The following is a 27,824-nucleotide window of genomic DNA, read 5'->3' as shown; positions in this document are numbered from 1 at the left end:
TAGGTGTATCTGTACCTGTATGTGGTGCCCAAGGAAGCCAGAAGAGGGCATCAGATCCCTTGGAGCTAGAGTTAGAGGCTGTAAACTGCCAGTGCTGGAAACTCACCTTAGGGCTTTCAGAGGACCCCCAGCAAGTGCTCTTAACCATTAAGCCACCTCTACAGTCTGTTGGGCATCTTGTTTTTGAATGGACTGAGTTTAGTGCAGGCCTAGTTCCTTTAATACTCTTTTAATTGTGGGGTGTGTGTGTGTGTGTGTGTGTGTGTGTGTGTGTGTCTCGCGTGGGTGTGCATACACAGACACACATATAGGTATGGAGTCAGGGAAACCCATGGGGTTCCAGGAATCAAACTTGGAATTTCAGGTTTGGTGGTAAGCAGCCTTAGGCAGCACTGAGCAATCTCATTGGCCCGAGGTCTCATTTGTTTCTGTCACCACTTCTAATGTGGCCTTCAAGTGTCAGGAGGTGTTGCTGTGGCCCACCTCCATCTCCTCACTTGGGTATGGGTTCCTCTGGTTACCTGGTCACTTGCAGTCAGCTCCTGGTGCATGCCTACTGTCCCCAACAGTTTAGTCAATGCCCTGCACTCCTGACATGACATCTTGGCAGCTCTGCCCTGTGACTCAGGATTGCTTATCAGAGCCTGTGACTCATCGGGTGGTGGTAGCGCACACCTGTAATCCCAGCACTCGGGAGGCAGAGGCAGAGGCAGGCGGATCTCTGTGAGTTCGAGACCATCCTGGTCTACAAGAGCTAGTCCAGGACAGGCTCCAAAGCTACAGAGAAACTCTGTCTTGAAAAATGGGGGGGGGGGGGGGGGAAGCCTGTGACTCCTGCTCAGAAACCTGGTGATTCCAGCTCCTCTGGGATCTCAGCCTAGCAATGAGTCTGCCTTGAAGCCCTTTCTTGGGGAGCATCCTGGAGCCAGGTCTGCAAGGTCTCCAGAGAGAACATCAGAGGCTCAGGACTTACTTCAGCAGTAAGCTAGACAATCACTTTGGTTGGAAGCAAAATTGCTAACATTTATAGAGCACTTAATTGTGTGTGCCAGCCTTTGAGCATTATTTTATAAACACTGACCTCTTAAATGTGCCAATCAGCACCCGGAGAAAATTATTTTACTGTAAGTGGGGACAGGAAGACTCTAGAGAGTTTGGTAACCTGCCCTGGCCCCCTCTCATCTGGGGTGGTCACCTTAAACTCTAGGCTTAAAACTACTGACCATCACCACTGAACCTGGCATGGTGGCGTGTACCTTTAATCCCAGCACTCAGAAGTCATAGACAGGCAGATCTCTGAGTTTGAGGCCACACTAGTCTACAAAGCAAGTTCCAGGACAAAGAAAAACCCCTGACTCCAAAAAGCAAAACAATAAAAAGTATGGACCACAAGGCCATAGGATCCCGGAATTGCTGCCGGAGAGACTTTGGGGAGCTCAGTAAAGAAATGGATATGAACATGAACGGGGAAGGGCAGAGACAGCATAGGACCCAGTCTTAGCTCTTCAGAAAATACCAGCACTCTACTCTGCCTGCTAGGATTGGTAGACAGCTACTGCCCTCCCTCGGGCTGGTGGTGCGGGGGGAGGTTACTCTAGGACCTGGAGGATCAGAGCTGGGGATGCAGCCAGATCAGAAGATGCTCCATCAGTGACTCCCCAGAGCTGGGACCAGCCCATACAGCTGGTTAAATCCAGGTGGCCTCAAAGAGATCTCCCCGCTCCCCACCCCCACATACCCCTTTCTCCCTGAGGGCCTCTCCCTCATAAGTGCTGAGCCCAAGGGCCTGACTATCCCCATGGGCGGAGAAAAGAGGGCTCTTCCCAGTCCAGTAATAGACCTAGAAGATTCCAGGAGATGAGTGTGACGGATGTCCTGAGCCCTGGGCCAACCGATGTCCAGGTTAGGGCAGCGCTGGGGCTCCGATCCCAGCCTGGAAGGTTGGACTCCACGTCGACTCCTCTCTAGCTCTTCTGCCACTCACTGGCCAGGACAAGCCAGGATTGGGGAGCCCAGAGGGTGCAGGTAAAGGGCTGAGTGCAAGGCGGGTGACAGCGAGAGCCGGTGGCGAGGGTGCGGCACGTAGGAGACTAGGAGACGTCGCTGTGGTAGGGTTAAGCGCCCGGGGAGGGGGCTTTTGAGGGTGAGAAGGGAGGGTCCCAGCCTGAAGGCCGACCGCTCGGTCCCCCGGCTGCCACCACTTCCGAGACCCAGCCCATACCCGCGCGAGGCGGCGCGGGAGACCTGGCCGCAGTCAAAGCCGCAGCCGCAGAGAGGGCAGACAGTAAGTGTCGAGCAGGCGCGGGAACGTGGGCTGGATATCGGCCCGGGAGCTGGGATGCGACCGGCAGAGCGGGACACCCACCTCCGCGCGTGGATGCCCTCCTCGAGTGGTGTGACGGTGCGTCCCGTCGCGGGTCACGCTCGGAGGCGTCGGCGTAAGGATGCGGGGGAGGTGGTGGGAGCAAGTGGCTGGCGTGCGGTGTCACGCGGATCTGGTGTGTGTGTGTGCGCACCCGTGCGCGTGGACCTCTAGGGTGGTTCTGCACCGCAGGCACGCCCATGGTGGTCAGTTGTGCCGGGGTCTGCTGGAATGTGGTGCAGTGCTATGTCTGCAGCCTGGGCAGCTTGCGGCTAGAGCCCAGGGGTGGAGTGTGGGATCGCGGATCTTTGTGGCACGTGTGGCGGACAGTATAATATATATATGTGTGTGTGTGTGTGTGTGTGTGTGTGTGTGTGTGTGTGTGTGTGCGCGCGCGCGCGCGCGCGCCTGCCATCTCCCGCTGCTCCCTAGGTGACAGCTGTCCCGTGGGCTGCTGTATCTATGATGCCCTTCCCACCCCGTGCCTCCCTTCTTTCGGGAACCTGGTGCCTACCCTTCCTTTCCCTGGCTCTGGGCCTTGCCTCTGCCCTGCAGCCAGATCTGCCTCTGGGTTCCTCGAAAGCCCAGCGGGCGGGTGGGGACCCTGGAGGATCCCTGCCCCGCTGATCCCTGCTAGCCTGGAAAGGCAGGAGGATGCATCTGAGGAGGCTGCCACAGCCGCATTGGGAGAGCCAAGTATGGACCTGCTATTCCTGTCTCCTGTTTTGCGGCCTCCAGCCTCTCCTCTTGCTTTGCCTTGGAAAGCCCTGGTCTTCCTTTGGTTTTCTCCAAGGCTCCCTATGGCTCACAACTCCCCACATTTCTCACTTCGCTGCCTCTTCTGAGGCTGGCTTATTGTCTCCTTCCTCTCACTCTCCTGATGGTTAGGCCCTGGAGGTAAGAGGGAGGCTGGAGGTGGAGGGTCTAGGTGTTAGTCCCTGGAACTAGATGTCTAGCCAGAGGATGCTGGGGGGCAGGGTTTACACCCATGGACAATAAAGACTAGGAGATCCAAAACCTTGGGGGTCTACGATAGAAAGGGAGGATGTGGGGACAGATCTCTTCTTGACCCCATAATCCTTGGTTTGGCCTGCAGTGACTACTGCTCCCCAGGAGCTCCCTGCTCCTCCTTCCCAGGCAGGAAGTGGAGGAGCCGGACCTGCCTCTGGAAGGGCCATGCGCAGCACCACGCTTCTGGCCCTGTTGGCACTGGTGCTGCTTTACTTGGTATCCGGGGCTCTAGTGTTCCAGGCTCTAGAGCAGCCTTATGAGCAGCAGGCTCAGAAGAAGCTGGAGGATGTCCGAGACAAGTTTCTGAAGGACCATCCATGTGTGAGCCAAGAGAACCTGACGAAATTCATCAAGGTGGGTCGGCAGAACTGGTCAGCAGTGGGGCTCTGCTCAGGGTGCTGCTTCCAGACATGTAAGAGGACTGGGTGCATCTGGGGGTGCTGGGCAGAATCTGGGATCCAGGTGTTTTCAATATGCTGGCCATGTTGCTACCTGTCTGTGCTGGCCTAAGGCTGTGCTCCCGGAATGCCTCCTTCCCTGTGTGATGGGGAGAGGAGGCAAGGAAAATGGACAAAATGGACAAATAAATGAATGGAATGACTAACTGGCTGGAGCACATGGGAGGTTACATTTGTACAGGTCTAACATCATTAGGTCACCAGACCAAATCTTAGATGTTCAGTCACTTGGGACTTTCAGCTAAACAGCTGAATTGAAATATAACCCCAGTAATGATTTTTGTGTTTTTGAGACAGGAGCTTGCTAGGTAGCCCTGATTGGCCTGGCACTCACTGTGTTACACAGACTGACCTTGAACTCTGAGCTATCTTGTCTTGCCTCAGCCTCCAGAGCACTGGGATCGAAAGCCAGAACAGCCATACCTGGCTCCCTGCAGAGTTTTTCCTTACTAACATTGGCTGCTCCTCCCACACAAGTTCCTATGCATTTTTTTTTTTTTTTTTTTTAGTTCAGATGTTTTAGAGAAACCCAAGAATCCGGTGAACAGCTTCCGCTGTGTCCCCAAGTTTGCACATAAACAAGTACAGATGATTTTAGAGGGCTTCTGTTCCTACCCCCCTGGATGCTAGTTCAGGAGTCACTCCTCGCTAGGACCCATGCTTAGCAGCCAGTGGGAAAGGGGGTGGGTGGTTGTCAGACTTTCCCAAGCTATAGTTGATCAGTCTCCATCCAGTCTGGGCTTCAGCCTTCACGGGTCCAGGTAGTGAGTTCCTGTGTCTCTCCCTTTGATTTCTCTGGAACAGCTCTGGTTTAACCTTGATAAATTAATATTTCTCACTTGGCAGAAGAGTACCCCTCATTCCCTGACAGTTATTTGTGGAGGGTCTGCATGTAAGCCTCAGAGTTCCAACTGATTCCTAAGGTGGTGGCAGGATCCAATGCAAAGATACAGGCAGAGGTGATGCTCTCTCCCACTTCCAGAAATCAGGACAAGCTCTGCTCAGAAGTGCCTGGGTGGAAAGTGCGCCTGGCCAGACCACAGGGCAGAGGGAGGGAGGGAGTCTGACCTATTTATCTTCACAATGGAATTGCTTTATTCTGGGATGAGAAAGAAGAAAAGGAGAGACCGGAGCCTACAGGGTGGGTGACTGCTGCTTTGCTTCTCTTAACAAGAGCTACTCCCTGAATGAGTGAGCCCTGCAGCAATGATATACCTGTGTGTGCTGGGGGTGAGTAGAGGTACAAATATTGGGGTGAAGCAGATGGGGCTTCTTGGTGGTGTCACATCCAGGGACAGACTGTAGGAAGCCGTGGGAAGGGGGATTCCTTCCTTCTGCATTACGCACCCACTGGTTGCTAGGCCTTGGGTTGTATGCTGGGAATGAAGAGAAATACAGAGGCTGTGGGGAGAGCTGGCAGCAGGGAAGTACCAAGTGAGAGGAACAGAATTCTGAGTGTGGGGACAAACAACTCCCAAGCAGAGGAACAGCATGGCGGCAGAGTGGAAACTGGCAAGCTCAGAGTGTAGCAGAAACTGGAGATAGCAGATGCCTGGCCATTTGAAACAAAAATCAGAACACACTGGCTGATGAAGGATTTGGGGATGTGGGGGAATGTTACCAAATAAAAAATAAATCACTGGGGCTGGTGAGATGGCTCAGCAGTTTGGACTACTTGCTGCTCTTGTAGGGGACCTGGGTTTGGTTCCCAGCACCCCCACAGTGGCTCATAACCATCTGTAATTCTAGATCCAGAGAATCTGGCACCCTTTTCTGGCCTCTGTGGGCACCAGGCATGCACATGACATACATACATACATATACATAATACCATAAAACAAACATATAAAATAAATCTTTAAAAACTTAAATCACTTTTGACCAGACATTTCACCTCTTTATTCAAAGACCATCATTACAGAAAATGGAATTACCTCAGAGAATCTGGGGAGAAGGTTGCTGTATTTTGGGGTACAAAATCAGAATCTCAAGAGAGAAGTCTGAGGAAAAGTCAAGACCAGGTTGGAAAAAGTGCTTATGCCAGGCTGAGGCAGGAGGACTGCTGTGAGTTCCAGGTTAGCTTGGGCTATTGAGTAAGAAAGACTCTGTCTTCCAAAACAAAAGCAAACAGCCCTCTGATTAGAGAGAGCGGGGTGTGTGTGTGTGTGGCTCAATTGATAGAGTACTTGCCTACATGCTGCATGCTTGGGTTGTCTCTCCAGCACTGCCAAAACTGGATAGGGTAGCTCACACCTGTAAGGTCAGCACTCAGTAGAGGCAAGAGGATCGGGAGTTCAAAGCCATCCTTGACTACACAGTGAGTTTGAGGCTAGCCTGGGCTATATGAGACTTTTTTTTTTTTTTTTCAAAATAATAACTAAATAAATGCTGAGCTAAGGAGTCTAGACTCTCCTCCAGACAAATCAGAGCCTTGAGGGTTTGTAGCAGTTACTCCAGGGAGGGTGAACCCGGAGTAGGTCTTGCTAATGGAGGCTGTCATGGAGATGAGACAGACTGTAAACTTCCCTGTGGATTCTGTCCTTGCTTAGTACAGGGGAGGGACCTTCTTCATGTCATCTTCTGGGTGCTCTGACATTCCAGCACTCAGGGCAAGCTCTTTCCAGACACAGACTGTTCCCCTGGGGAATCTGCAGGCAGGCAAGAAAAGCATGGTACTTCACTCATTCAGTCATGCTTATGGAGCACTCCATACGAAATACTGGGTTTGGCTTGGATGTTACGAAATGACCTGTGCACACAAGCACACACATAAAACATTCTTAAAGTGGCCACAACATTTGAGGGCATGTGAAGGTGTCACCTTTCAATGCATTGTTAAGAGGCCAGGTACTCAGACTCACTTTCCATAGTGGCAGTGGGAGTGCTGGAGTCTCACACTCACACAGGCGCAGGAACTCATGGGCCATCGTGGCTGTGTGGGAAATTACCTAGTGTTTACTCCTCATGACACATCTATGATGTTGGTGCTCTGACAGTCACGCCATGTGATAGAGGGAGGGATCTGAGGAACCATGAGTTAACTTGCCCAAGGCTGCCAACATTGGAACCCAGGCACCTGCTCCCAGCATCCGTGCTCCAGACTGTAAAGTTAGGAATCTGTCATGCAAAGTCAGTTATGGTGGTTTTATGCTTCTAATTCTAGCACTTGGGGGGCTGAGGCAAGAGAGATCAGTAGTTCCAGACTGGACTACACAGCATGTTTCAGGGCAGCTTGGGATACATAGTGAAATGCCGTCTCAAAAAACCAAACCAACCAACCACAAAAAGATAGCTAGGTAGAGAGAGTTAAAGAGACATTGTCAAAAACTAAAACCAAAGAGCAGGGAAGGAAAGGAAGATATACCACCAGTGAGCTATGTAAGGAAGGGGAGGGCTGGAGCTGGAGGGCCCAGCTGGAGGGAAGGACTGAGGTTCCTCCTTGTGCGCCTTGTCCGCAGCTCGTGGCTGAAGCCCTGGGAGGGGGTGCAAACCCAGACACCAGTTGGACCAATAGCAGCAACCACTCATCTGCTTGGAACCTGGGCAGCGCCTTCTTTTTCTCGGGCACCATCATCACTACCATCGGTGGGGGAGGAGATGGGGCATGTGGAGGGAGGCAAAGGGGCAAGGAGTTTCCCTTTGGGGGAAGGTGCAGGGAGCGGCAGTGGGTGCCAGACAGCACCTACATTTCCTGCACTGCCCCCTCTATCCAGGCTATGGCAATACAGCCTTACAGACAGACGCCGGGCGTCTCTTTTGTATCTTCTATGCACTGGTGGGGATCCCGCTGTTTGGGATGCTGCTGGCGGGGGTCGGGGACCGGCTGGGCTCCTCTCTGCGCCGGGGCATCGGTCACATCGAAGCAATCTTCTTGGTGAGCTGCACTGTGCCCCTCATAGGGTACTCTTCCCTAGGTCCCTGGCATGTGAGTGTGCACTCCTCGAGAGAGCCTCGCAGTAAGCCAGGATGGAGGTAGGGTGGGGTGGGGAGAATGGAATTGATATCTCCATGGCCCTACCTCTCGCCCTTCCCCGCAGAAGTGGCATGTGCCACCCGGGCTGGTGAGGATGCTGTCTGCGGTGCTCTTTCTGCTGATCGGCTGCCTGCTCTTTGTCCTAACTCCTACCTTCGTGTTCTCCTATATGGAGAGCTGGAGCAAGCTGGAAGCCATCTACTTTGTCATAGTAACGCTCACCACCGTAGGCTTTGGCGATTATGTGCCTGGTGAGGGCTAACTTTGCCCAGCACTTTCCTTAACTCCTTTATCCCTGCACTCTGCCTATGCACTACTGTGGGGTATTTGCCCAGCTCCCACACCCATCACGGAACGCACCATTTGCCCACTTACATCTTATAGGCCTGAGTCCCGTGCATGTTCATACATATTTTAAGTTCACCCCCTCTTGCATGCTCTTACTATACACAATGACAATTCGTGCACACTCATCTTGCACATCCCTTTTTTTCTGGGGAGGGGCTCTCTCTCAACAAGGTGCAGAAGCCGGCAGTGAACCAGAGGCTCACACGTTTGCCTCCTGATCCCATCAACTTACTTTTCTCTCCCTGTGAATTATCTAGGCACTGACCCCGGGCAGAACTCAGCCTACCAACCTCTGGCGTGGTTCTGGATCTTGTTTGGCCTAGCCTACTTCGCCTCGGTGCTCACCACCATCGGCAACTGGTTGCGAGCGGTGTCTCGCCGCACACGGGCAGAGGTACGCTTCCCTGGGTCTGTTCTTTGCCGCGCATGCGCTATGCATGTCACTTGAGTGTTGTACCCTTAGCCGCTGGTTGCTCAGCCAGACTCCTCTCCAAAATGTAGGTTCCTCCGAAATTGAGACTTGGAGCGTGTGCTACCGGGAACAATGGAGTAAATTTAGGTTTGTCAGGGACTCGACTATTTCGGCCTCCATGGATAGATAGGGTTGCCAGGGTTATTAAATATAAACTCAGAGGCGAGGTGGTACATGTCTGTAAATCCCAGCAATTGATAAGCAGAGCAGAGTCAGGAGGATTGCTGCGAGTTCAGACTTGCCTGGGCTATAGAATGAGGCTCTATTTTAAAAACAACAAAGCTAGAGAGGGCAGTTACATGTGAGTTTCAGACGAACAACAAATAAGATGTTAGAGCATGACCCAAATATTGTACGAGTCATACTGATATTCAAATTTGCTATTTATCTGAAACCTGCATTTTGCTAGCCAACCACAGAGATAGCTAAGGCTGACACAAAACTGGAGCTTTCTAGAAAGGCTGCTGGAGAAGGGGTGCTTCGATCCAATGCAGGGACAGTGTGTCCGTGGGGTCAGGCCGAGGCTCGAGAGCCAGGCCAAAAGGTGGATGCGATTGGTACAGGGGCAGTTCCCAGAATCGGCGGACACCGTTTCCTCTCTGCAGATGGGTGGCCTCACAGCGCAGGCTGCTAGCTGGACTGGTACAGTGACTGCACGGGTGACCCAGAGAGCCGGGCCCAGCGCCGCCCCGCCACCAGAGAAGGAGCAACCGCTCCTGCCCTCTTCCCTGCCAGCACCACCTGGGGCTGCTGAGCCAGCCTGCGGGCCGGGATCCCCTGTGCCCCCAAAGAAGGCCGAGACACCGTCACCGCCCACGGCCTCGGCTCTGGATTACCCCAGTGAGAACCTGGCCTTCATCGACGAGTCCTCAGACACGCAGAGTGAACGCGGCTGTGCCCTGCCTCGAGCGCCTCGGGGTCGCCGCCGTCCCAACCCCCCCAAGAAGCCCTCGAGACCCCGGGGTCCTGCGCGTCTCCGAGACAAAGCTGTGCCTGTGTAGGGGCAGGATCCCTGCTCCGGGACCCCACCCCCGCCAGGGACTTCGTTCCTGCTGATGCCCAGGCATGTTTGGCTGATTTGACCAAAGAGCCCTCTTTTGTTCAAAGCGTTTGCAACCCTGGGAGGAGGTCAAGGGTTGCCAAATGGCACCGCTCTTCCCCAGCAGGTTCCTCACACCCAACCATTTCCAAATTCCACCATCCAAAGCTTTCTGTCTCGCTGTCCTGGCCCGGCTTGTCCCTCACGCCTCACGACTGTGCCTCAAAACCTGCATCAATAAACATAAGTGTGCACCACCGAGTGAGTGCTCCTGGCACCCGAGTGGGTGTGCGAATGCTTTTCTCGCGCTGCAGTGGGGCTATATCCAGTCCACTGGGAGCCCACACTGATCAAGTTGTGGCCCTTTTGGCTGAGCTTGGGAATTCAGACTCTTGTCCATGCCTGGAGGAAACCGGAACTCAGAGCTGGCCTGGGCACCGCCAACCTTGGCATTGATATTGGGAGTGGGAGCAATTTAGTTTTGATGACAACTGCAGCTTGAAGTCTCCTCCTGCGAGACCATTATCGCAATCCTGGAGGAGACTCTGCCCCTCCCCCTTCTTGGAGCGTGACCCCCTTCTCGACTGAGTCCTGTGGCGACTGGTCCGTTGGTGCGTAACGATGGAGGAAGTCGTTTCCAAAGTAAGAAGTCTGCCTGCCCCCCCCCCCCCCCCCAGCCCTGACACTTTCAGCTTGGGCGCTTGGTCCATGGAGTCCCCACTCCAGCCCATTCTTCCTGCCCAGCTCCCCGAGTCCCTTGGCTTCCTTGTGTGTGTGTGTGTGACCCGCAGGCTGTGTCCAAACACGTACACCGTCGCCGCAGCACCAGGTCGAGCCTGTACGGAGATGTTCGTGATCTATGGAGCACGGCCATAATGTCCACAGCGAACGCATCGGTGGCCGACGTCTGCGAGGACTTCGACGAGGAGGGCAGAGATGTAGCGAAGTCTCGCAGGTACAGCCACACCATTTCTATTACGGAAAATCTCAACCTCAAGCCAGAGGAGATCCAGCAGCAAGCGCGTTTGGAGCTAGAGCTGCGCCGTGGCAGATCATTGGAGCGCGATCTCGCGGTAGATGACGAGCACGAAGAATCTGTGACCTCCCTTGGTCAGAGTGGCCTCCCCGACGCGATGGGTGTGTACAGGAGTGGGGCTAGCCAGGGTCTCAATTTCCCTTCCTGCAAAATCGGGGGGCGGGGGGGCGTAGTGAGGGCGCAAATCTTTCACGCTTTACCTCAAACATACATTCTTTGAGCGCCCCCTACCGGGCAGACGTCCTACCACTCAGACTCGGGAAACGTAGAAGAAAGGAGCAGGCAGTCAGGACGGTGAAGACCTGGTGGGTTTCTTGTATAATGTGGTGCTGGGTGTCAACCGAGGGCATCACGCATGCTAGCAAAGTTCTCTACTACTGAACTACATTCCGAGCCCTCCTCCCTCTCCTGAGGGTTTAACTTCATCACTGCGCCAGCTGAAAGGACAGAGTTCATTCCCTGGCTGGGATCTCGCTGTTTTGAAGCCTCCCTTTTTTTTAGTCAATAGTTACTTTATTTTTATTTTGTATTTCTTTTTAGAATGAGAGTCTCACTGTGTAGCCCAAGATGACCTTGGATTCCTGGTATCTTCCTGAGTGTTGGGATTTACATACATGCACCACCATGTCTGACTTGGTTTAAAAAACAAATATATTCACAGTATGCCAAGCACTGTTGAGACTTGTGTATGTCTACCCTCTGTCCCTTCCATTTCCAACTTCTTCAGGGAATTAGCACTGATAAAAAAAGCCAGGTGTGGAAGTGTACACCCCTGATCCCAGTATTCAGAAGGCAGAGGCAGGTAGATAGCTGTGAGTTCCAAGACAGCCTGGTCTAGATAATTGAGTTCCAGGACAACTAAGTCCATATAGTGAGACCCTGTCTAAACAAATAAGCTTGATACCAATATAGCAATTGGCATATACTGAACACTTGTTATATGTCAGGCATAGAACTTCTGGTACTGTTACCTCTACATATCACAACTGCCATAAGAGGCCATTCTGGGCCCGGGAGTGTAGCTTACTGGTAGAGTCCTTTTGTAGCTTATACAAGGTTCTGGGTTCTATTCCCAACAACACACTCACACAGGATGCACTATTCTCATAAAAGACAATTCCTATGACTCCATTTATAGGTGACAAATCAAAGACTCTCTGTGTCTCACACAGAGGGACAGTCAGTTCTGTGTACCAGTTGGGTGGGATTCTAAAGCGTAGGGCTGTAACCTATATCCCATACAGTCTTCAGTGAATGTAGTATGTGGAACTAACCTCTGAACCCCACACCCCACTATTTCTCTTTTTGTTTCTCTAGTAAAGTCTACTTCAGAATCATCAGTCAGTCTGTCAAAGCAAATGCCGCATCAAGCCTACTGGACAGAGCAGCAGAACAGGGTTGGAGGGGCCTGGGGAGGCTGCTGCAGGCCGGTAGTGGGTAGGAGGAGGGCAGGTTGAGGCCTGCAGGTAGGGTGGGGCAGATTTCAGGAAAGTGGGGCAGGCAGGCTGGGGAGGTCACGTGGGGAGCATTTCAGCTCCACACAGAACGGGGGTCCCTTGGTTGTCTGAAGCTTCTCATTGCCTTTCCAGCTGCCCCTGCCCCTGATGGAGCTCATGGAGAGTGAAGTTCTGGATATTCTCAGCAAAGCCCTCAATAGTGAGCACCCCACCCCAGCTTCCACAAAAGATCCTGGTGGCTTTGGCAGGGCTTGGGGTCTCGGGAGTGGAGTTTCAGGATGTGTATATCTTGTCAGATCCCCTTAGCACTCACAAATATTCCAAGGGCTCCCCCAAAATTAAAAGTCTAGAGACTAGGCACAGGCAGACTCAATGGAGTGACTCAGAAGACTTAAAACCACTTGTCCAGTGGAATGACAGACTGCCTTTCTGTAGCTTTGTTTCACTCCCAGGTGAGGGGGCGGTGACACATCTGGATGATTTGGGTAAAGTTATTGGATATTGGATTATTTGGCTAACCTTCTGCTCACGATATCTGAACATCCAGAGGGGAAAGAAGGGCCGGATGGCTGGTTAGAGTGGGTGGCCCAGGAGGAGGCTGTCCAGCTGCCGGCTCTCCCAGGCCGGTTCAGGCAGCGTCTTCAGCCTTCTTCACCTCCCTTCCCCGTAACATGTCGTACCTTGGTGATCCAAAACCCCCAAACTAACACAGATCCAAATCCAGCATTAACTGCCACCTCGAGTCATCTGTGCTTCCTCGAATCACACTGGTGGTGCCTACTGGGGGAAAGCTTTGCCATGGCTCACGGCCCTGCCCTCAGCTCTGCCCTCTTCGTAGCATATAAGTCCACGATTGGCAGAGGCCACTACATGACTAAAGAGCTGCAGGGCTACATCGACGGGCTCAAGAAGCGCCGGAACAAGAGGCTGAACTTGATGCCTCAGTGAACCTCCAGCTCAAGTGGCCGACCAGACGTCAGTCCCGTGCCCTGTCCGGTTCCCTGGACCCAAGCAAGCTCGACCCCGTCTGCATGGAATTTGAGCCCTAGAGAAATTAAAGAGTCTATGCATGGTTCCCGAGTCAGTGCGTGGCTGCTTGCGTGAGGCGGACGCACGTGGCCCCGCCTTTCCCCGTGACCTTCATTCGGTCACCGCAGTGACCTTGAGTTTTCTCCGCCCGATTCTCACCAGTACTACCTTCCAGGAACTCACAAACCAAGAATACTTGCATGGTTTAGGTCTGCTGCTCCTACCCGAGGGTCCGCAGGTGTGCTGGTCTACCAAGTCAGTATCAAGTGTCCCATCAACATTATGGGGGGGGTGTCAGCGCCCCCGTTAGGCCCCACCCCTTATCTTATGCATATGCAGAGACACAACCCCGCCCCTCATTTGCATACACGTTCACCGCCTGCAGAGTCCACTGAGTGGCTACGCCCACTCCTGTAAGGCGGAGCTCCGCCCACCTCCATGACGCAAGGGCGCTCCGGCTCCTCCCCGGCTCCGGCTCCGAGTCCTTGTGCCGAGCCTAGGCTCGGGCCCCGCCCTCAGGGCGGCCGCGCACGCGAGTGTGTCACTAAAGCCCGCCCACTTGCCTCCGGGTACGCAGGCGCCGCCCGCTTCGCTAGGCTGATTAGCATAAGGCACCTGGCCCCGCCCCCTGTTTTGCATGCGCACGGCCGACCCCGCCTCCGCTGTCAGCTGGAGGAAGCGGAGTAGGAAGCGGCCGCGATGTCCTTTTGTGTCCTACAAGCAGCCAGCGGCGCCGCCGAGTGAGGGGGCACGCAGCGCAGCGGGGCGGCGCGGCCGGAGGAGGCGGCCCCTGCTCATCCCGGCTCTCCGGGCCGCTCGGCCCCCATGCCTGCCCGCCAGCCTTGTCGGAGCCCCAGGTGTGGGGGCGGAGGGGAGCGCGGCCGCGGGGGTGGGCGGGCGCGGCGGGGGCCATGTGCGAGCGCGGGCGGGGGGCGGGTTGCGGGCGGGGTCGCGCCCGGTGCGGCGGCCGGGTCAGGACGGGTCTTGGCCCCGGGTTATTCTCGGGCCTCGGAGAGAGCCTCGGGGCAGCGTTGAGCTGGACCCTTGAGCATTGCGGGAGTCTTCGGGGTGGGCTGGTGTTGGAAGGGCCCCGGAGGCCACGTGGGGGCGCCTGCAGGGGCTTTGGGCCACCCTCCTCTCTGGGTCATAGGTCATCGCAGCGCGGGGGAGAACTTCTTCCTCGTCGCCTCTTCTGACTTCCTGATAACCTGATAGAAGTCCCCCGCGGGTAGTGGGGGAGGGGGGGGACAAGTAACTTCAGGCAACTTCCCATAGGTGTGCGCAGGTTGAAGGGGGTGGCCCCGGAGCGGGGGGGGGGGGGGCAGCGCCCCGGGAGCCGCGAGAGGTGGTGGACTCTGCGGCAGCTGGAGTGTAAGAATGAACCGTGCAGGCCCGGGGTGCCAAAGAGGTGGAGCCGCGCCCTGCACGGCGTGGCTGGAATGGCCTTGCTAAGGCAGGAGGGGGTGGCGTGTCAGAGGTGAGAGGTTCCCTCCCAGGAGTCTGGAGAGAGAGTGTGTGTATGATTTAAGACTTGTGTGAGTTTGCTTATGGAGTGTGCCCTTTTGCTGGGAGTATGTAAGAGCTGTGACTGGTTAAGGGCCATGTGTGAAGGTCCTCAGGAGAGTGAGCATGTGTGGACATGTGGAAACTCCAGAGAGAGTGGCTAAACACCCCTCCCGCCCGTCCGCCCGCCCCTGCGCCCCCCCCCCCCCCCCCCGCCGTGTTCTTAAGTATGCTCTTGAAGATTCAGTACCTAAATGGAGCCCTCCCAACATCTGGAGAAAACTGAGGAGAGGTATTATGTTTGGGAGTTGAGAGTTATCTGCAGGTTGAGTTCACCCTGCTTCCTGGCTTGGGTGGGAGCTAGACTTGCCAAGCCTCTCCCAGGTTCCCAAGAGGAGGACCTGCTGTCAGTTAACTGGCCCCAGAGGCTCTGGAGACTCTGTTCCCATGGTGACAGCTGGGGGCCCTCTTCATGGGCAGCCCTTCCTTGGACTCTGTCTCCTCCCGCTCCTTGACTTAGCCTGGAAGCTTGGCCTAGGCCCAGTGTTGCCCAACCCATGTAGCAGAGTGCCTCCCTGTGACCCTGATGGTCTTTCCCTGCAGGTGACCAGCATCATGTCCAGCCAGGTGGTGGGCATCGAGCCTCTCTACATCAAAGCAGAGCCAGCCAGCCCTGACAGTCCAAAGGGTTCCTCAGAGACTGAGACTGAACCCCCGGTGACCCTGGCTCCGGGTCCAGCTCCAGCACGCTGCCTTCCAGGGCACAAGGAGGAGGAGGAGGGGGAGGGTACAGGGTCCGGTGAGCAGGGCGGTGGGAAGCTAGTGCTCAGCTCTCTGCCCAAACGCCTCTGCCTGGTCTGTGGGGATGTGGCCTCCGGCTACCACTACGGTGTGGCATCCTGTGAGGCCTGCAAAGCCTTCTTCAAGAGGACCATCCAGGGTGAGCCCCTGCCCCTCATCCCTGCTTCTGTGTCCTTTGCCCCATACCCCTTGGACCTGGCACCTTCCAGCGATGCTGGTACAGTGGTGCATGCAGGAGGCCCGGAGCCTGTCTGGTGCTGCTTGAGTTTGAATTGCCTTGTACTTCCCAGGGACATGTTGGGTTTTGTTTTTGTTTTTTGTTTTGTTTTTTTAAGAGACATGATGGGTGAGGATGTAGCTGAGTTAGTGGAGTGCTTGCCTGGTTTACAAGAGGCTCCAGGTTCTGTCCTTAGCACCACCAGGTGGTAGTTCATACCTAAAATCTCAGCACTTTGGAGGTGGAACTAGGAGAATCAGAAATTCAAGGTCATCATTAACTACATAGTAAGTTGAAGGCCAACTTGGGCTAGGAAACCCGTCTCAAATTAAAGAAGGAAAAGGCACTAGCATAGGTCATTGGATTGGAGTGTGACATAGCCAGGTTGAGGTGCCTGCAGCTGTCTAAAACTTTGCTCCTGTCGCGTCCCTGTCCCCATCCTGTCCCCCCCACCCCCACCCCCACACATACTGTGCAGCTCTGGCTCTCCTGGATCTCACTCTGTAGACCAGGTTGGCCTTGAATCACGGAGCTCCACCTGCCTCTGCCTCCTGAGTGCTGGGGTTAAAGGCATGTGTCACCACACCCAGCGCTCCTGGATTTCTTATTGTCTTTAGTAACTGCCTGCTTTTATCCCTAGTTCATCACAGAATTCCTTTTTTATGGGTAACTGATAAAGGTTTGTTATGTTTTAGCATCTAGCTTTAAAAAGATAGGATTCTGCCTGGTGGGGGGGGGGGGGGCCCACGCCTTTAATCCCAGCAGGCTAACCTCTGAGTTTGAGGCCAGCCTAGATTGAGTTCCAGGATGGCTACACAGAGAAACTTTGTCTCCAAAGCAAACAAAACAAAAAACAACCCAAAAAACAAAAAGGAAAAAAGGATAGGCTCCCTCACTTTTCAGCCACTGATTTTTTTTTTCTCCTCACCCAGGAGAGCATGTCAGATTTTGAGGACATGATGAAGATATTGATGTGAACATTCTCTTTGTCAGGCCTATTATATTTTTATGCCACCATTGGTTACTTTGGCACTATAACATGTATAATTTACAAAAAAAAAAAGTTTTTTTTGAGACACTATTATCTTATTATGTAGTTGGCCTGGAACTTACTGTGCCAGGCTGGCCTAGAACGCTCCATCCTTTTGCCTCAGATTCCCAGGAGTGCTGTAGTTTCAGGCAGACCCCACTGCAATACTTTTAAAATTCTTTAGCACGTGTTTAGTGTGTGTGTGTGTGTGTGTGTGTGTGTGTGTGTGTACACTTGCAACAACTGCATATGTGTAGAGATCGGAGGATAACTTGTAGGAGTAGGTTCTTGACTCCCACCATATAGGACCTGGGGATTGAACTAGGGTCATCCCGTTTGGCAGCCAGTGCCCTTACCTACTTGCCAGCCCTCAACTGTTTTGAACTCCTGAGTGCTTATCCTGTGGTAGGTACTGTCCCTTCTACTTCCAGGGTCTTGGCCCCTGTTGCAGGGCTATTGAAAAACGGTCCTGTTAAGACCTGAAGCACAGGGACTTTTGTAGCAATTCAGATCTCAAGTAGAAAACGACAGCCCTGGTATTTGGTGCAAGTCCAGAGCTGAGCTCTTAACACTCCAGACTGGTGCCTCTGTGTATCACTAGGAGCTGGACTTTGGACCACTGATAGTGACATTCCAGTGAGGTGTGTTGTGGGGTTTTTGTTGTTGTTGTAAGACAGGGTCTCATTGTGAAATCCTGGCTGGCCTACAACTCACTGTCGATCAGGCTGGTCTTAAATTCTCAGAGATCTGCCTGCCTCTGCCTTTTGAGTGTGCTGGGATTAAAGGCCTGTGCCATCATGCCTAGCTCCATTAATTTTTTTTCAGCCTTCCTCTTTTGAGGAGGTAGGGTGAGGGAGGTTACTAGTGATGGAATCCAGGGTCTCGTGAATGCTAAGCACACAGTGAGCTACACTCCAGCCTCAAGTATATGTTTTTGTTTGTTTGTTTGTTTTGTTTTGGTTTGTTTTTTTTTTTTTTTAATCATGCCAGCTTTACAGTTAGGAAAATTGAAGGCTCACAAGTTTTAAGAATGGGAAGTACAGCTGGGCAGTGGTGGCCCACACCTTTAATCCCAGTCCTTAAGAGGCTGAGGAAGGTGGAGCTCTATGAGTTCAAGGCCAGCCAGGGCTATACAATGAGACCCATCTCTTTTTTTGCTTGTTTTGTTTTTCAAGACAGTTTCCTCTATGAAACATTTGTGGCTGTCCTGGAACTCACTCTGTAGACCAGACTGGCCTCGAACTCAGAGATCTGCCTGCTTCTGCCTCCTGAGTGCTGGGATTAAAGTCATGGCCCTGTCTCATTTGAAAAACCAAAAAGAAAAGAAAAGGGTGGATCTCCAGTTTGAGGCCAGCCTGATCTACATAGCTGAGTTCCAGGGCCACCAGACCTAGAGAGACCCAGTCTCAAAATAAACACATAAAGTAAATAAACCACAGATGGTAAGTCCCCACAGCCCTTGCTTTATTTTTGTTTCTTAAGTAGGTCTTGCTGTATAGCCCAGGATGGCTGAGAGTCTTGGAAGTGTTGGGATTACAGGCCTGTGTTCCAGACACAGCTGAGGCTGGGCAGGGGAAACTCACTTGGTCAGAACGGTCCTCTTTGTTTTGTAGCATGTGTTGGAAGGGAAGGAGCAAGGTGTGTGTCTGTCGGGACCAGGACTGGAGGGCTTCCCTGAGGAGGCCTCTTGAGCTGGGTATAGCAGCCTTGTTGGATATTGGAGGAGAGAAGCATGAAAGGCCTGCTGGCTGCTTGTGTGTTTTGGTCCTTGGGACCAGCCCTGTGAGGCTGACGGGGCCATTGGTACCTACTACACATCAGGCCTTGTGAATAGCCTTGGGAAACTGGAGCTGGGTTGAGAACACATACAGGGTAAGCTGTGCACAATGGTATTTGGGAGGCTGAGGCAAGAGGATTGTGAGTTCAAGGCAAACCTGGGCTACATACGGAGTACATATGGGCTATATAGCAAGACAGTGTCTTCTTCCCTGGTGTAGTGGCACATGGCTATGATTTTAGCATTTGGTAGTGGAGTCAGGAGGATCAAGGTTCAAGATCATCCTCCACTTCATAGTGAGTTAAGAGGCCAGCCTGGGCTACATCTACCCTGTTTAAAGAAAACTCAAAAGAGGGGTTGAAGAGATAGCACATTTGCTAGTGTTTGAATGCTTGGTACTCACATAAAAAGCCAGATGATGGGAGGTAGCAGCAGGAGGATTTGGGATACTCTAGGTGAGTTGGTGAGCTCCAGGTTCAGTGAAAGACCTTGTTTCAAAATACAAGGTGGAGAAGTCATGCATGCTGGGTGCACCTTTGATCCAGTGCTCAGGAGGCAGAGTTTGAGGCCAGCCTTGTCTATATAGTGAGTTTAAGGCCAACAAGGACTACATAGCAAGACCCTGTCTCAGGGGAAAAAAAAAGGTTGAGAGCTATTGATGGAGGCAACTTACAGGAACTCAGAGCTTCTGTGTACTTGCAGCTACACACAGATCCCACAAAAACTAAAAACAAAACAGCCAGGTAGGTGGCTTATGCCCATGAGACTGAGGCAGAAGGGTTGTTGCAAGTTCCAGACTGGGCTGGGCCATGGGGCGAAACTGTCTCAAAAAATAAAACAAGAGCTGAAAGCCACAGGGTAGCTGAGCACACGCGTTATGGATCCGATGGTGATAAAACCCTGAGAGTTTCTGCAGGCCAGAAGTAGCTGCAAAGGGATTTGTCAGTGCCTAGGAAAGACCTCTCCAAGGTGATAGGAAGCAAGGGAGCAAACATGGCTGTCTGGACCAGAGCTCCAGGCAAGGAACAGAATGCCCTGAGGCAGGCCCTGTCTGAGGAGCATGCAGTGCAGAACAGAATTAGAAGACGATGAAGCTAGGCTGAGGGAACCCGTAGAACACTGCTTTACTTGGGCTTATACTAAAGAGAGCTCACTGGGGAATGTGATCAGAGGACAGGATCCCTCCCCTGCTGCTATGCAGAGAATAGAGACAGCCAAGGAGCCACCGTGGTGAGGACAGATCAGGATGGAAGCTGCAGGCAGGAGATGGGTTCTGGTGGGCGAGGTGGTGAGACTCCCAACACTGTCCGTGGGCTGAGAGGAGGACCATGCTACTTAGGGTTCTTGGGCAATGGAAGGTGGTTGGAGACTTGGCAGGAGAGGTGGGGTCCTTCTACATCATGGTGGATTGGAGGACCCTTGGAGTGTCCTGGGGCTGCTGCTGGACATGTAGAACACAGTGCTGTTCAGGCTAGAGATACAAACCTGGAAGTCTGGGAGACAGGGGGATGGGGTGGGACAGCCCTGGGGACTGCATAGTTTGCTGTACAGAAATCATAGAGTTGCCAGAGGGTAGGAGGACCAGCAGAACCTGTCCCAGAAGCAAAGGAAAACTGCCTTGGGTGGTTTCTAGGAGCCGGAAGCAATGCTTTAGGCAAGGGAGTTCAGGACTCAATGGAGCCTTGGATTTAACCTGGAGGTCACTGTGGCCCTTGACAGCAGATGAGGACATTGTAACCAAGCGGTATGGTTTTAGGGCAAATATGAAGCTTGGCCTCATGCAAGCAGGGTTCCCCCAGCCCAGTGGCTTTCCCCTCCCTGCCCTGCTCATGGCATCCTGCTCTCCCTTTCCTCCCCATACCCCCAGACTGGTGTTTGCCCAGGGTGAGTCAGGGCTCTCCTGTCATCTGGGCCCCCTCCGGGCTCTGGGAGGCCGCCACTGGAGCCCTGCCTCTTCCTGGCAGGGAGCATCGAGTACAGCTGTCCGGCCTCCAACGAGTGTGAGATCACCAAGCGGAGACGCAAGGCCTGTCAGGCTTGCCGCTTCACCAAGTGCCTGCGGGTGGGCATGCTCAAGGAGGGTGAGCACTGGGCAGTGCCTGAGTGAGATGGGGTGGGGAGTGGGTTGGGTGGAAGCCTGGGGAGAAGGTGGGGGGAGTAGGGCTCTGTGGGGCAGGTATTTTATGGACACAGTCTGGTCTTACAATTCAAGGTGTGCGTCTGGACCGTGTCCGAGGTGGGCGTCAGAAGTACAAGAGGCGGCCAGAGGTGGACCCATTGCCTTTCCCAGGCCCCTTCCCTGCTGGTCCTCTGGCAGTAGCTGGAGGCCCCCGGAAGACAGGTGAGGCCCTAAGCTTTGGGGTGGTGGTGGGGCAGCCACTGGAGAGGTCTGTTTGGTTTCCTTACATGCCCGACCCAGGTCTTACCTTTTCTCATTTCTCACCAAGGATGTAGCTTAGGCAGTAAGAGTGCTTGTCTAGCGTGCATGAAGTCCTGGGTTTGATTTTTAGCACAGCACACTCCACATGTACACTTTAATCCCAGAGCTCAGGAGGCAATCCAGGGTTGGGAGTTTGGGGTCATAGGTGATTATATAGTCATTCAAGGACAATAAAACCACTCCACAGGTCAGATGCCAATCCAAGTAGAAGGGTTTCCATTGCAGTGGCAAAACATGACCAAAAGCAACTTGGAGAGGAAAGGGTTTACTTCAGTTTACAGCTCTGAGGTCACACTCCATCACATTAAGATTCCTTCTTCCCAGATATGTGTCAAGTTGAAAAAAACAAATCAGCACAGGGGTTGCTTCTTTCTTTTTTCTAGGTTGTTGGGGGAACCTGAGCCTACTAAATGCTAGACTAGACTGGGGCTGTGTGCAAGCTACGCCCATGCCCCAGGGAAAGGTTTCCTGGTGCACACAACCTTTCTCTGAGGAAGTGAGCACTGTGTCTTCAGGCTTACCAGTGGCTTTCAAGGAAGGCCAGAGGGGAATGTCTGTGAAGACACTTGGCTCTGGGGGGCTTCAGAGGTCTGCCAGATCCATGTTCATGACTCTGGTCCTGTATCTTGTCACTGTAGCCCCAGTAAATGCGCTGGTGTCTCATCTGCTGGTGGTTGAGCCTGAGAAGCTGTATGCCATGCCTGACCCAGCCAGCCCTGACGGACACCTCCCTGCCGTGGCCACTCTCTGCGACCTTTTCGATCGAGAGATAGTGGTCACCATCAGCTGGGCCAAGAGCATCCCAGGTGAAGGGCTTAGTGGTCAGGGCATCTCTGAACAGGCAGGCCACGTTTGGCTCTGCTGCATTCTTGACCTGTCCTTTCCTGGTTTTCCTCCAGGCTTCTCTTCACTGTCGCTGTCTGACCAGATGTCAGTACTGCAGAGTGTGTGGATGGAGGTGCTGGTGCTGGGTGTGGCCCAGCGCTCACTGCCACTGCAGGATGAGCTGGCATTTGCCGAGGACCTGGTCCTGGATGAAGAGGGGGCCCGGGCAGCTGGTCTGGGGGACCTGGGGGCAGCCTTGCTGCAGCTGGTACGGCGACTGCAGGCATTACGGCTGGAGCGGGAGGAGTACGTGCTGCTGAAGGCTCTGGCCCTTGCCAATTCTGGTAAGTGCCAGGGAAGACACAGGTCTCCCCATAAGGCCCCCCAGTTGTCAACGGTGGTGGCATGCTCCCTATTTCTAGATTAGGACAACTGAGGCTTGATCATTGAAAAATCACCAAGTAAGCCAAGGTCCTGACCTGTACACAGGATTCTGAGCCCTAGTGCTGTGGCGACAAGGAGATAGTGAAAGGGAAGGTGTGGAGGACAAGAGGTGGCCGCAGGTGGGACAGGATGGGTCCTGGTGCGTAGGCAGAGCAGTGAATGTATCATTCCCTGTCCAGCAGTGGCCAAACAGATGTGAATCCTGTCACCTCCGCCAATGTTTCTCTCCCCTCCTCAGACTCTGTGCACATTGAAGATGCTGAAGCGGTGGAGCAGCTCCGTGAAGCCCTGCACGAGGCCCTGCTGGAGTATGAAGCTGGCCGGGCTGGCCCTGGAGGGGGTGCTGAACGGAGGCGAGCGGGCAGGCTGCTGCTCACACTGCCGCTCCTCCGCCAGACAGCAGGCAAAGTCCTGGCCCATTTTTATGGGGTGAAGCTGGAGGGCAAGGTGCCCATGCACAAATTGTTTTTGGAAATGCTTGAGGCCATGATGGACTGAGGCAAGGGGTGGGACAGGGTGGGGTGGCTGGCAGAGTCTGCCCAGCATGGGGTCTTAGCCCCAAGGGGGCAAAGCTGGAGTCTGGGCAGTGCCACAGCCTGCTGGCAGGGCCAGGGCAATGCCATCCGCCCCTGGGAGCAGGCTTCATGCTCTCCCCTTCCCCCTCTGGGGGCGTGTCAGAAGCCAGGAAAGTGAATGCCCAGGTGTGGGCACAGCGCTGCCCCTTGCAAGCCATAATGTGCCCCCAAGAGTGTAGGGGCCTTGCGGAAGCCATAGGGGGCTGCAGGGGATGTGGGAGGCAGAAACTGATCTCAGGGAGGGAAGGGGATGGAGAAAGGCCACAGTCTCCCAGTGGGTGATGCTTTTGCTGCTGCTTAATCGACCCCTCTCCAGAGCAGAGGGGGGCTTGGAAAGCAAAGGCCCCGTCCCCTTCGCTCTCATTCGCATTGGGCATTAGTGCCCCCCTCGAAGCAATAACTCCAAGCAGGCTCCAGCCCCTGGACCCCTGGGGTGGCCCAGGCCCCCCCCACCAGCTCCCACCTCAAGGGGTGGGGGACAGCACTGCCTCTATGCCCTGCAGAGCAATAACACTATATTTATTTTTGGGTTTGGCCAGGGAGGCGCAGGGCCGTGGGGCAAGCCGGGGCCCAGAGCCCTTGGCTGTACAGAGACTCTATTTTAATGTATATTTGCTGCAAAGAGAAACCGCTTTTGGTTTTGAACCTTTAATGAGAAAAAAAAAAATATACTATGGAGCTCAAGTACATGGTGGTCGGTGAGTCATTGGGGGGAGGTGGGGTCATCCATGACATCTAGTTAACAGACTATACAAATGATACACACTTCACAAAATGTCAGAGTGGCGGCTAGCAAGTTTACGTTTCCGTCTCCTCGTCATTCAGCAGCATATTGGGGATCCCGCGGCTGATGGGGAAAAGCCGGCCGGATTCTGGGCACTGCAGGGTGCCTTCGAGCACGTCCACCTGTGGGGGAGGACGGCAAAGCTGAGCACCCGGAGCCGCTGTGCAGGAGCGCTAGGCAAGTGACAGGCAGGATTCTCACCTCAAGCAACACGTGGTGCATCTTCCTCAAGAACGTCTCGTCGTGTTCGTAGCCCTCGGTCGGCTCTTTGGGCACCTCTTCCAGGTTTAACTGTGGGGAAGAGACATGTGGTCACCGGGCATACAAACTCCACCGAGAGCCCCAGCCCCACCCCCTCCCGGGGGCGGGGTCCTCACGGTGTCCGCCGCCTGCACAAGCGCCGCCCACTCCACTTTGGGGATCATCCGCGCCACGAACTCGGGGTTGAACTCCACGGGGTTGATGCGGACCTCGGTGGCCTGCGGGGAGGAAAGGTTTAGCGAGGTAGGGCTGGGCCCGGCGTGTCTAGCCTGAGCTCCAAGGGCGACAGACCCTCACGCAAATACCTGCAGCCTCAGCGGGAAGCCACGCGTGCCCACGCCCCGCACATGAGAGCTCAGGAGATTGTGGGTGAGCAGTTTCATGTTGCCACACTGGAGCTCGCGAGGCCGGAAGCGGAAGGAGTCCACGCTAGGCCACTTCCGCTGTTGAAGCCGTTGGACCCTCCCCCAGCCCCCCGGACCGGAAGTGGTGAAGTAGCTGGACCTTCTGGGGTTCTGCGGCAGCGAAGGGGTGGGGAAGACTGAGTTGGGTCAAGCCCTGATACCGGAAGCGTTTCTCAGGGAGAGTGCAACGGTGTACGCCGAGCCCCGCTCGCTATAAGTCGTCTGTACAATGCAAAGCAGGTGCGCTGCGGGCCTCTCGCTGAGTGGGAAGCACATCCGAGGCTTAGCCAGATCGTACCCCAAGCCCTGTTTGCGGTTCAGGGTCAGAAACGGTTGCATCGGTAAATCGGGCACCTCTCTCTGCAATGCAAATAAGGCGCCCGACCCCTGCACCCACCGCGTCATAATGCGTCACGGCTTAGTCTATAACCCCGCGTGGTAGGTGCGGCGTGCTGGCGTGGGCGGAGCGAGCTCAGCACCCGCCTCTGGTGGGCCGACCGAGCGGCGAGCGGGGGCTGCGGCGACCGTCTGACATGCTACTCCCTAGGATACGCGTCCTGGGCGCCAGAACCGGTTCGGTGCTCCGTTCAGCTGCGACCTGGACGAGCGAGGCAGGCCGAGCAAGCCGGGAAGCAGCAGGGTGGGAGCCTAGCGGGGCCCGCAGCTTCAGCAGCGCCGCAGTGGCTATGGCCCCGATCAAGGTGACCGGTCCTAATTCTCCTGGAGCCACCCTGTTGCGGCATTTTGGAGTGCTCGCGGGGTCTCGGGCTGTCCTCCTTGAGGCTTTCTTCCTGTCAGGCTTTCTGTAAGACCCCCTCGTTGCCCCTCCGTCCCGAGACATTCCTTGAGCCTCCTTGACACATTAACTGCGACGTCCAGGGACAGGTCCCCACCATTTTTAGGCGACAGATGCTATGTCATTTTCCACATTCTTGAAATATCTCCCTCGCTGCGTGGCCGCTTTTCAGACCTCTTACACCCCTCTCCAAAGCCCCATTTGTGATAGTACTAGATGCCTCTTCACTGTATCTTTTGAAAGACGGACAGGTGGTCTTTGGAGACCAGGTTGTTTTTTTGTTTTTTGCCCATTGCTTTCTCCTCTCTGTGAATGCTTCCCCCACGGCTTCTGTTTGTTTGGCCTTTCTGGAAGCTTCTTGGACTTTATCCTTTTGTTTGTTTGTTTTTTGTTTTTTTTTTTTTTGAGACAGGGTTTCTCTGTGCAGTTTTGGTGCCTGTCCTGAATCTCGCTCTGTAGATCAGGCTGGCCTCGAACTCACAGAGATCCGCCTGGCTCTGCCTCTCTAGTGCTGGGATAAAAGGCCCTTTCTTTTTCGAAAAACACTTGTTAATATGTATTTAGTGTGTGTATTTGGGAACACACATATGTGCATGTGGAGGTCAGAGGCCAATTTTCTCAGGAGCCAGTTCTGTCTGGTTATGGGGGGTTAGTCTTGGTGGCAAGCACCTTTACCTGCTGACCCCAGCCTCCCTTCCTTTTTGTTCCCTCCTGTGGCTTCAGGAAGCCTCCAGGTAGGTCGACACTCCCACCTACCCTGAGAGGCCTTGACTTGGGTGTCTTCCCTGGCTTTCCGTTGTGTGGACAGGGTTTTCTCCTTCCCTGTTGCCGGGTGCTTTCTCAACCCCAAGCACAGCCCTCTGTCCTCCTCCTTGTGCAGACCCATCCTGGGTGGCTTGTTGACACAGCATTGCCACACTTATGGAGGCCTCTCCCTTTTTCTGTGGCCAGGCTTGAGCAAAGCCAGGCTTCCTTGAAGCTTGTAAGATGTGGGGCAACTGGGAGATACAGAGGACATGAGATTGACCCCCGGAAACTGACAGGTGGCATTTTCTCTGCTGGGTGTCAGCCCTGGCTCCATCAAGATCTCTGTCTGGATGTGGCTTACTGGGCCGTTCTTTACCCCCTTACCCCTTGTCTCCAGGTGGGAGATGGCATCCCCTCCGTGGAGGTGTTTGAAGGGGAGCCTGGGAAGAAGGTGAACCTGGCAGACCTGTTCAAGGGCAAGAAAGGCGTCCTGTTTGGAGTGCCTGGGGCTTTCACGCCTGGCTGTTCTAAGGTGAGGCTTCTTTCCAGAATCTGGAGTGTAGGAGAAAAGGACTCCAGTTAAATCTGACACCTCTGATTGTTCCTGCTGGCCGAAGAGCTGAAAAATTGCTTGTGCTAATGATACAAGAGTTTTGCCCATGGGAATTTCATGTATTGACCACAGGTATTTAGGTTCAACCTTCCGAGTAGCCAAGGCAGAAAGGGAATGGCATGTTTCACACCTCTTTCCCTAACCTGACAGGGGTTTTAGAGCATGGGAAGCTAAGGAGCCAGCTCAGGAACACCAGCAGCTGTCTTCATTTTGACCCTGTGTTTTCCTCTTAGACCCACCTGCCCGGGTTCGTGGAGCAAGCTGAGGCTCTGAAGGCCAAGGGAGTGCAGGTGTTGGCATGTCTGAGTGTTAATGACGTCTTTGTGACTCAAGAGTGGGGTCGAGCCCACCAGGCGGAAGGCAAGGTGAGGTGTGGGGTCTGTGAGGGGTCAGGCCCAGGTAGGAGGTTTCCTTGTTTTTCATTACATTTTATTTACTTATTTTATGTGTGGGGTGGGCACTCATGCCATGGTACTTAAGTGAAGGTCAGAGGATTACCTATGAGACTAGGTTCTCTCCTTCTGCCATGTGGGGTCTTGGGGATTGAACTCGGGTCTTCAGGCTTGGTAGCAAGTGCCTGTACACACTGAGCCATCTCACTGGCACTGGATGTTTCCTTGTGACATTTGCTCTCTCCCTCAGGTTCGGCTCCTGGCTGACCCCACTGGGGCCTTTGGGAAGGTGAGTGTACCACCCTTCCCTCAGCCTGAAGTTGGTCCTGGAGGGACTCGTTATTTGGGGAGCAGCCCCTGACCTGTTTGGGGGCGCTCGACACCCGTCTCTGCCTGTCTTCTAGGAGACAGGTTTATTACTGGATGATTCTTTGGTGTCTCTCTTTGGGAATCGCCGGCTGAAGAGGTAAAGTGGGAGCATTCCCCACTGGCACTAGGGACCCTGGCGGCTGGCTTGGCTTCTGCAGCTGAACCTCTTTTCTGCAGGTTCTCAATGGTGGTAGACAATGGCATAGTGAAGGCACTGAATGTGGAGCCGGATGGCACAGGCCTCACCTGCAGCCTGGCCCCCAATATCCTCTCACAACTCTGAGGCCCTGACCAGATGAAGAAGGTCCTCTGTCCTTTCCATCTTCCCTACTCAGCTCTAGGCTGAGAGGCCCAGCACCTCCTCACCTGGGGCCACTTAAATGTAACTTTGATCGTATTTCTGCAATAAACAGTCTGGTTTGTGTCTGCCTCTGGCATGGAATTGTCTGCTTTGCCCTTGCTCATGGTGTAGTTACAGTTGGAGCCAAGGTCAATGGAGGGGTTTGTGGGAGAAAGTAGAGGACAGCCAGGGCAGGTACCTGGAAGCTGAGAGGAAGTCAGAATTGGCTTTGCTTGGTGCATCCTGAGATAGCTAGTGTAGATGGATGTTTCCATGTCCCAACCTTCGGGTCCCAAATAACTGACTCAGAGGCTGAACATA

At 54.0% G+C, this 27,824-nt stretch overlaps 5 protein-coding genes across 9 annotated transcripts; 4 read left to right on the top strand and 1 right to left on the bottom strand.

Moving 5' to 3' along the window:
• Positions 1-1,577: 1,577 nt before the first annotated feature.
• Positions 1,578-9,940, top strand: Kcnk4 (potassium two pore domain channel subfamily K member 4). 4 transcript variants are annotated; one of them, XM_036203217.1, is made up of 7 exons: positions 1,578-2,284; positions 3,459-3,727; positions 7,290-7,416; positions 7,545-7,705; positions 7,869-8,055; positions 8,410-8,546; positions 9,230-9,940. In XM_036203217.1, coding segments are annotated over exons 1-7 (1,278 nt in total). In that variant the 5' UTR covers positions 1,578-2,283; the 3' UTR covers positions 9,626-9,940. The 4 variants fall into 4 exon arrangements, with proteins under 4 accessions (XP_036059110.1, XP_036059099.1, XP_036059125.1 ...); XM_036203206.1 differs by having other exon boundaries at positions 1,578-2,438; XM_036203232.1 differs by having other exon boundaries at positions 1,915-2,025.
• Positions 9,941-10,011: 71 nt separating this feature from the next.
• Positions 10,012-13,222, top strand: Catsperz (catsper channel auxiliary subunit zeta). Its single transcript, XM_036203247.1, has 5 exons — positions 10,012-10,305; positions 10,455-10,773; positions 12,017-12,096; positions 12,289-12,355; positions 12,995-13,222. The coding sequence occupies exons 1-5, from the start codon at positions 10,285-10,287 to the stop codon at positions 13,102-13,104; spliced, it is 597 nt and encodes a 198-aa protein (XP_036059140.1). The 5' UTR covers positions 10,012-10,284; the 3' UTR covers positions 13,105-13,222.
• A 591-nt stretch (positions 13,223-13,813) lies between these two features.
• On the top strand, positions 13,814-23,484 carry Esrra (estrogen related receptor alpha). Its single transcript, XM_036203164.1, has 7 exons — positions 13,814-14,042; positions 15,292-15,628; positions 20,478-20,594; positions 20,726-20,854; positions 21,592-21,759; positions 21,853-22,122; positions 22,461-23,484. The coding sequence occupies exons 2-7, from the start codon at positions 15,304-15,306 to the stop codon at positions 22,718-22,720; spliced, it is 1,269 nt and encodes a 422-aa protein (XP_036059057.1). The 5' UTR covers positions 13,814-14,042; positions 15,292-15,303; the 3' UTR covers positions 22,721-23,484.
• On the bottom strand, positions 23,430-24,588 carry Trmt112 (tRNA methyltransferase subunit 11-2). The gene is made up of 4 exons (XM_036203193.1): positions 24,148-24,588; positions 23,959-24,060; positions 23,783-23,872; positions 23,430-23,703 (listed from the first exon to the last, which is right to left on the bottom strand). Exons 1-4 carry the CDS (start codon positions 24,223-24,225, stop codon positions 23,596-23,598), a joined length of 378 nt encoding a protein of 125 aa, XP_036059086.1. The 5' UTR covers positions 24,226-24,588; the 3' UTR covers positions 23,430-23,595.
• On the top strand, positions 24,350-27,602 carry Prdx5 (peroxiredoxin 5). 2 transcript variants are annotated; one of them, XM_036203183.1, is made up of 7 exons: positions 24,350-24,486; positions 24,794-24,947; positions 26,187-26,321; positions 26,636-26,767; positions 27,045-27,083; positions 27,199-27,260; positions 27,341-27,602. In XM_036203183.1, exons 1-7 carry the CDS (start codon positions 24,476-24,478, stop codon positions 27,444-27,446), a joined length of 639 nt encoding a protein of 212 aa, XP_036059076.1. In that variant the 5' UTR covers positions 24,350-24,475; the 3' UTR covers positions 27,447-27,602. The 2 variants fall into 2 exon arrangements, with proteins under 2 accessions (XP_036059076.1, XP_036059070.1); XM_036203177.1 differs by lacking the exon at positions 24,350-24,486 and adding an exon at positions 24,495-24,684.
• Positions 27,603-27,824: the final 222 nt, after the last annotated feature.

This window comes from Onychomys torridus, chromosome 1, assembly GCF_903995425.1.
Source record: "Onychomys torridus chromosome 1, mOncTor1.1, whole genome shotgun sequence".
Taxonomy (NCBI): domain Eukaryota; kingdom Metazoa; phylum Chordata; class Mammalia; order Rodentia; family Cricetidae; genus Onychomys; species Onychomys torridus.
Note: the sequence above shows the minus strand (reverse complement) of the source record. Positions and strands in the feature narration are given on the sequence as shown.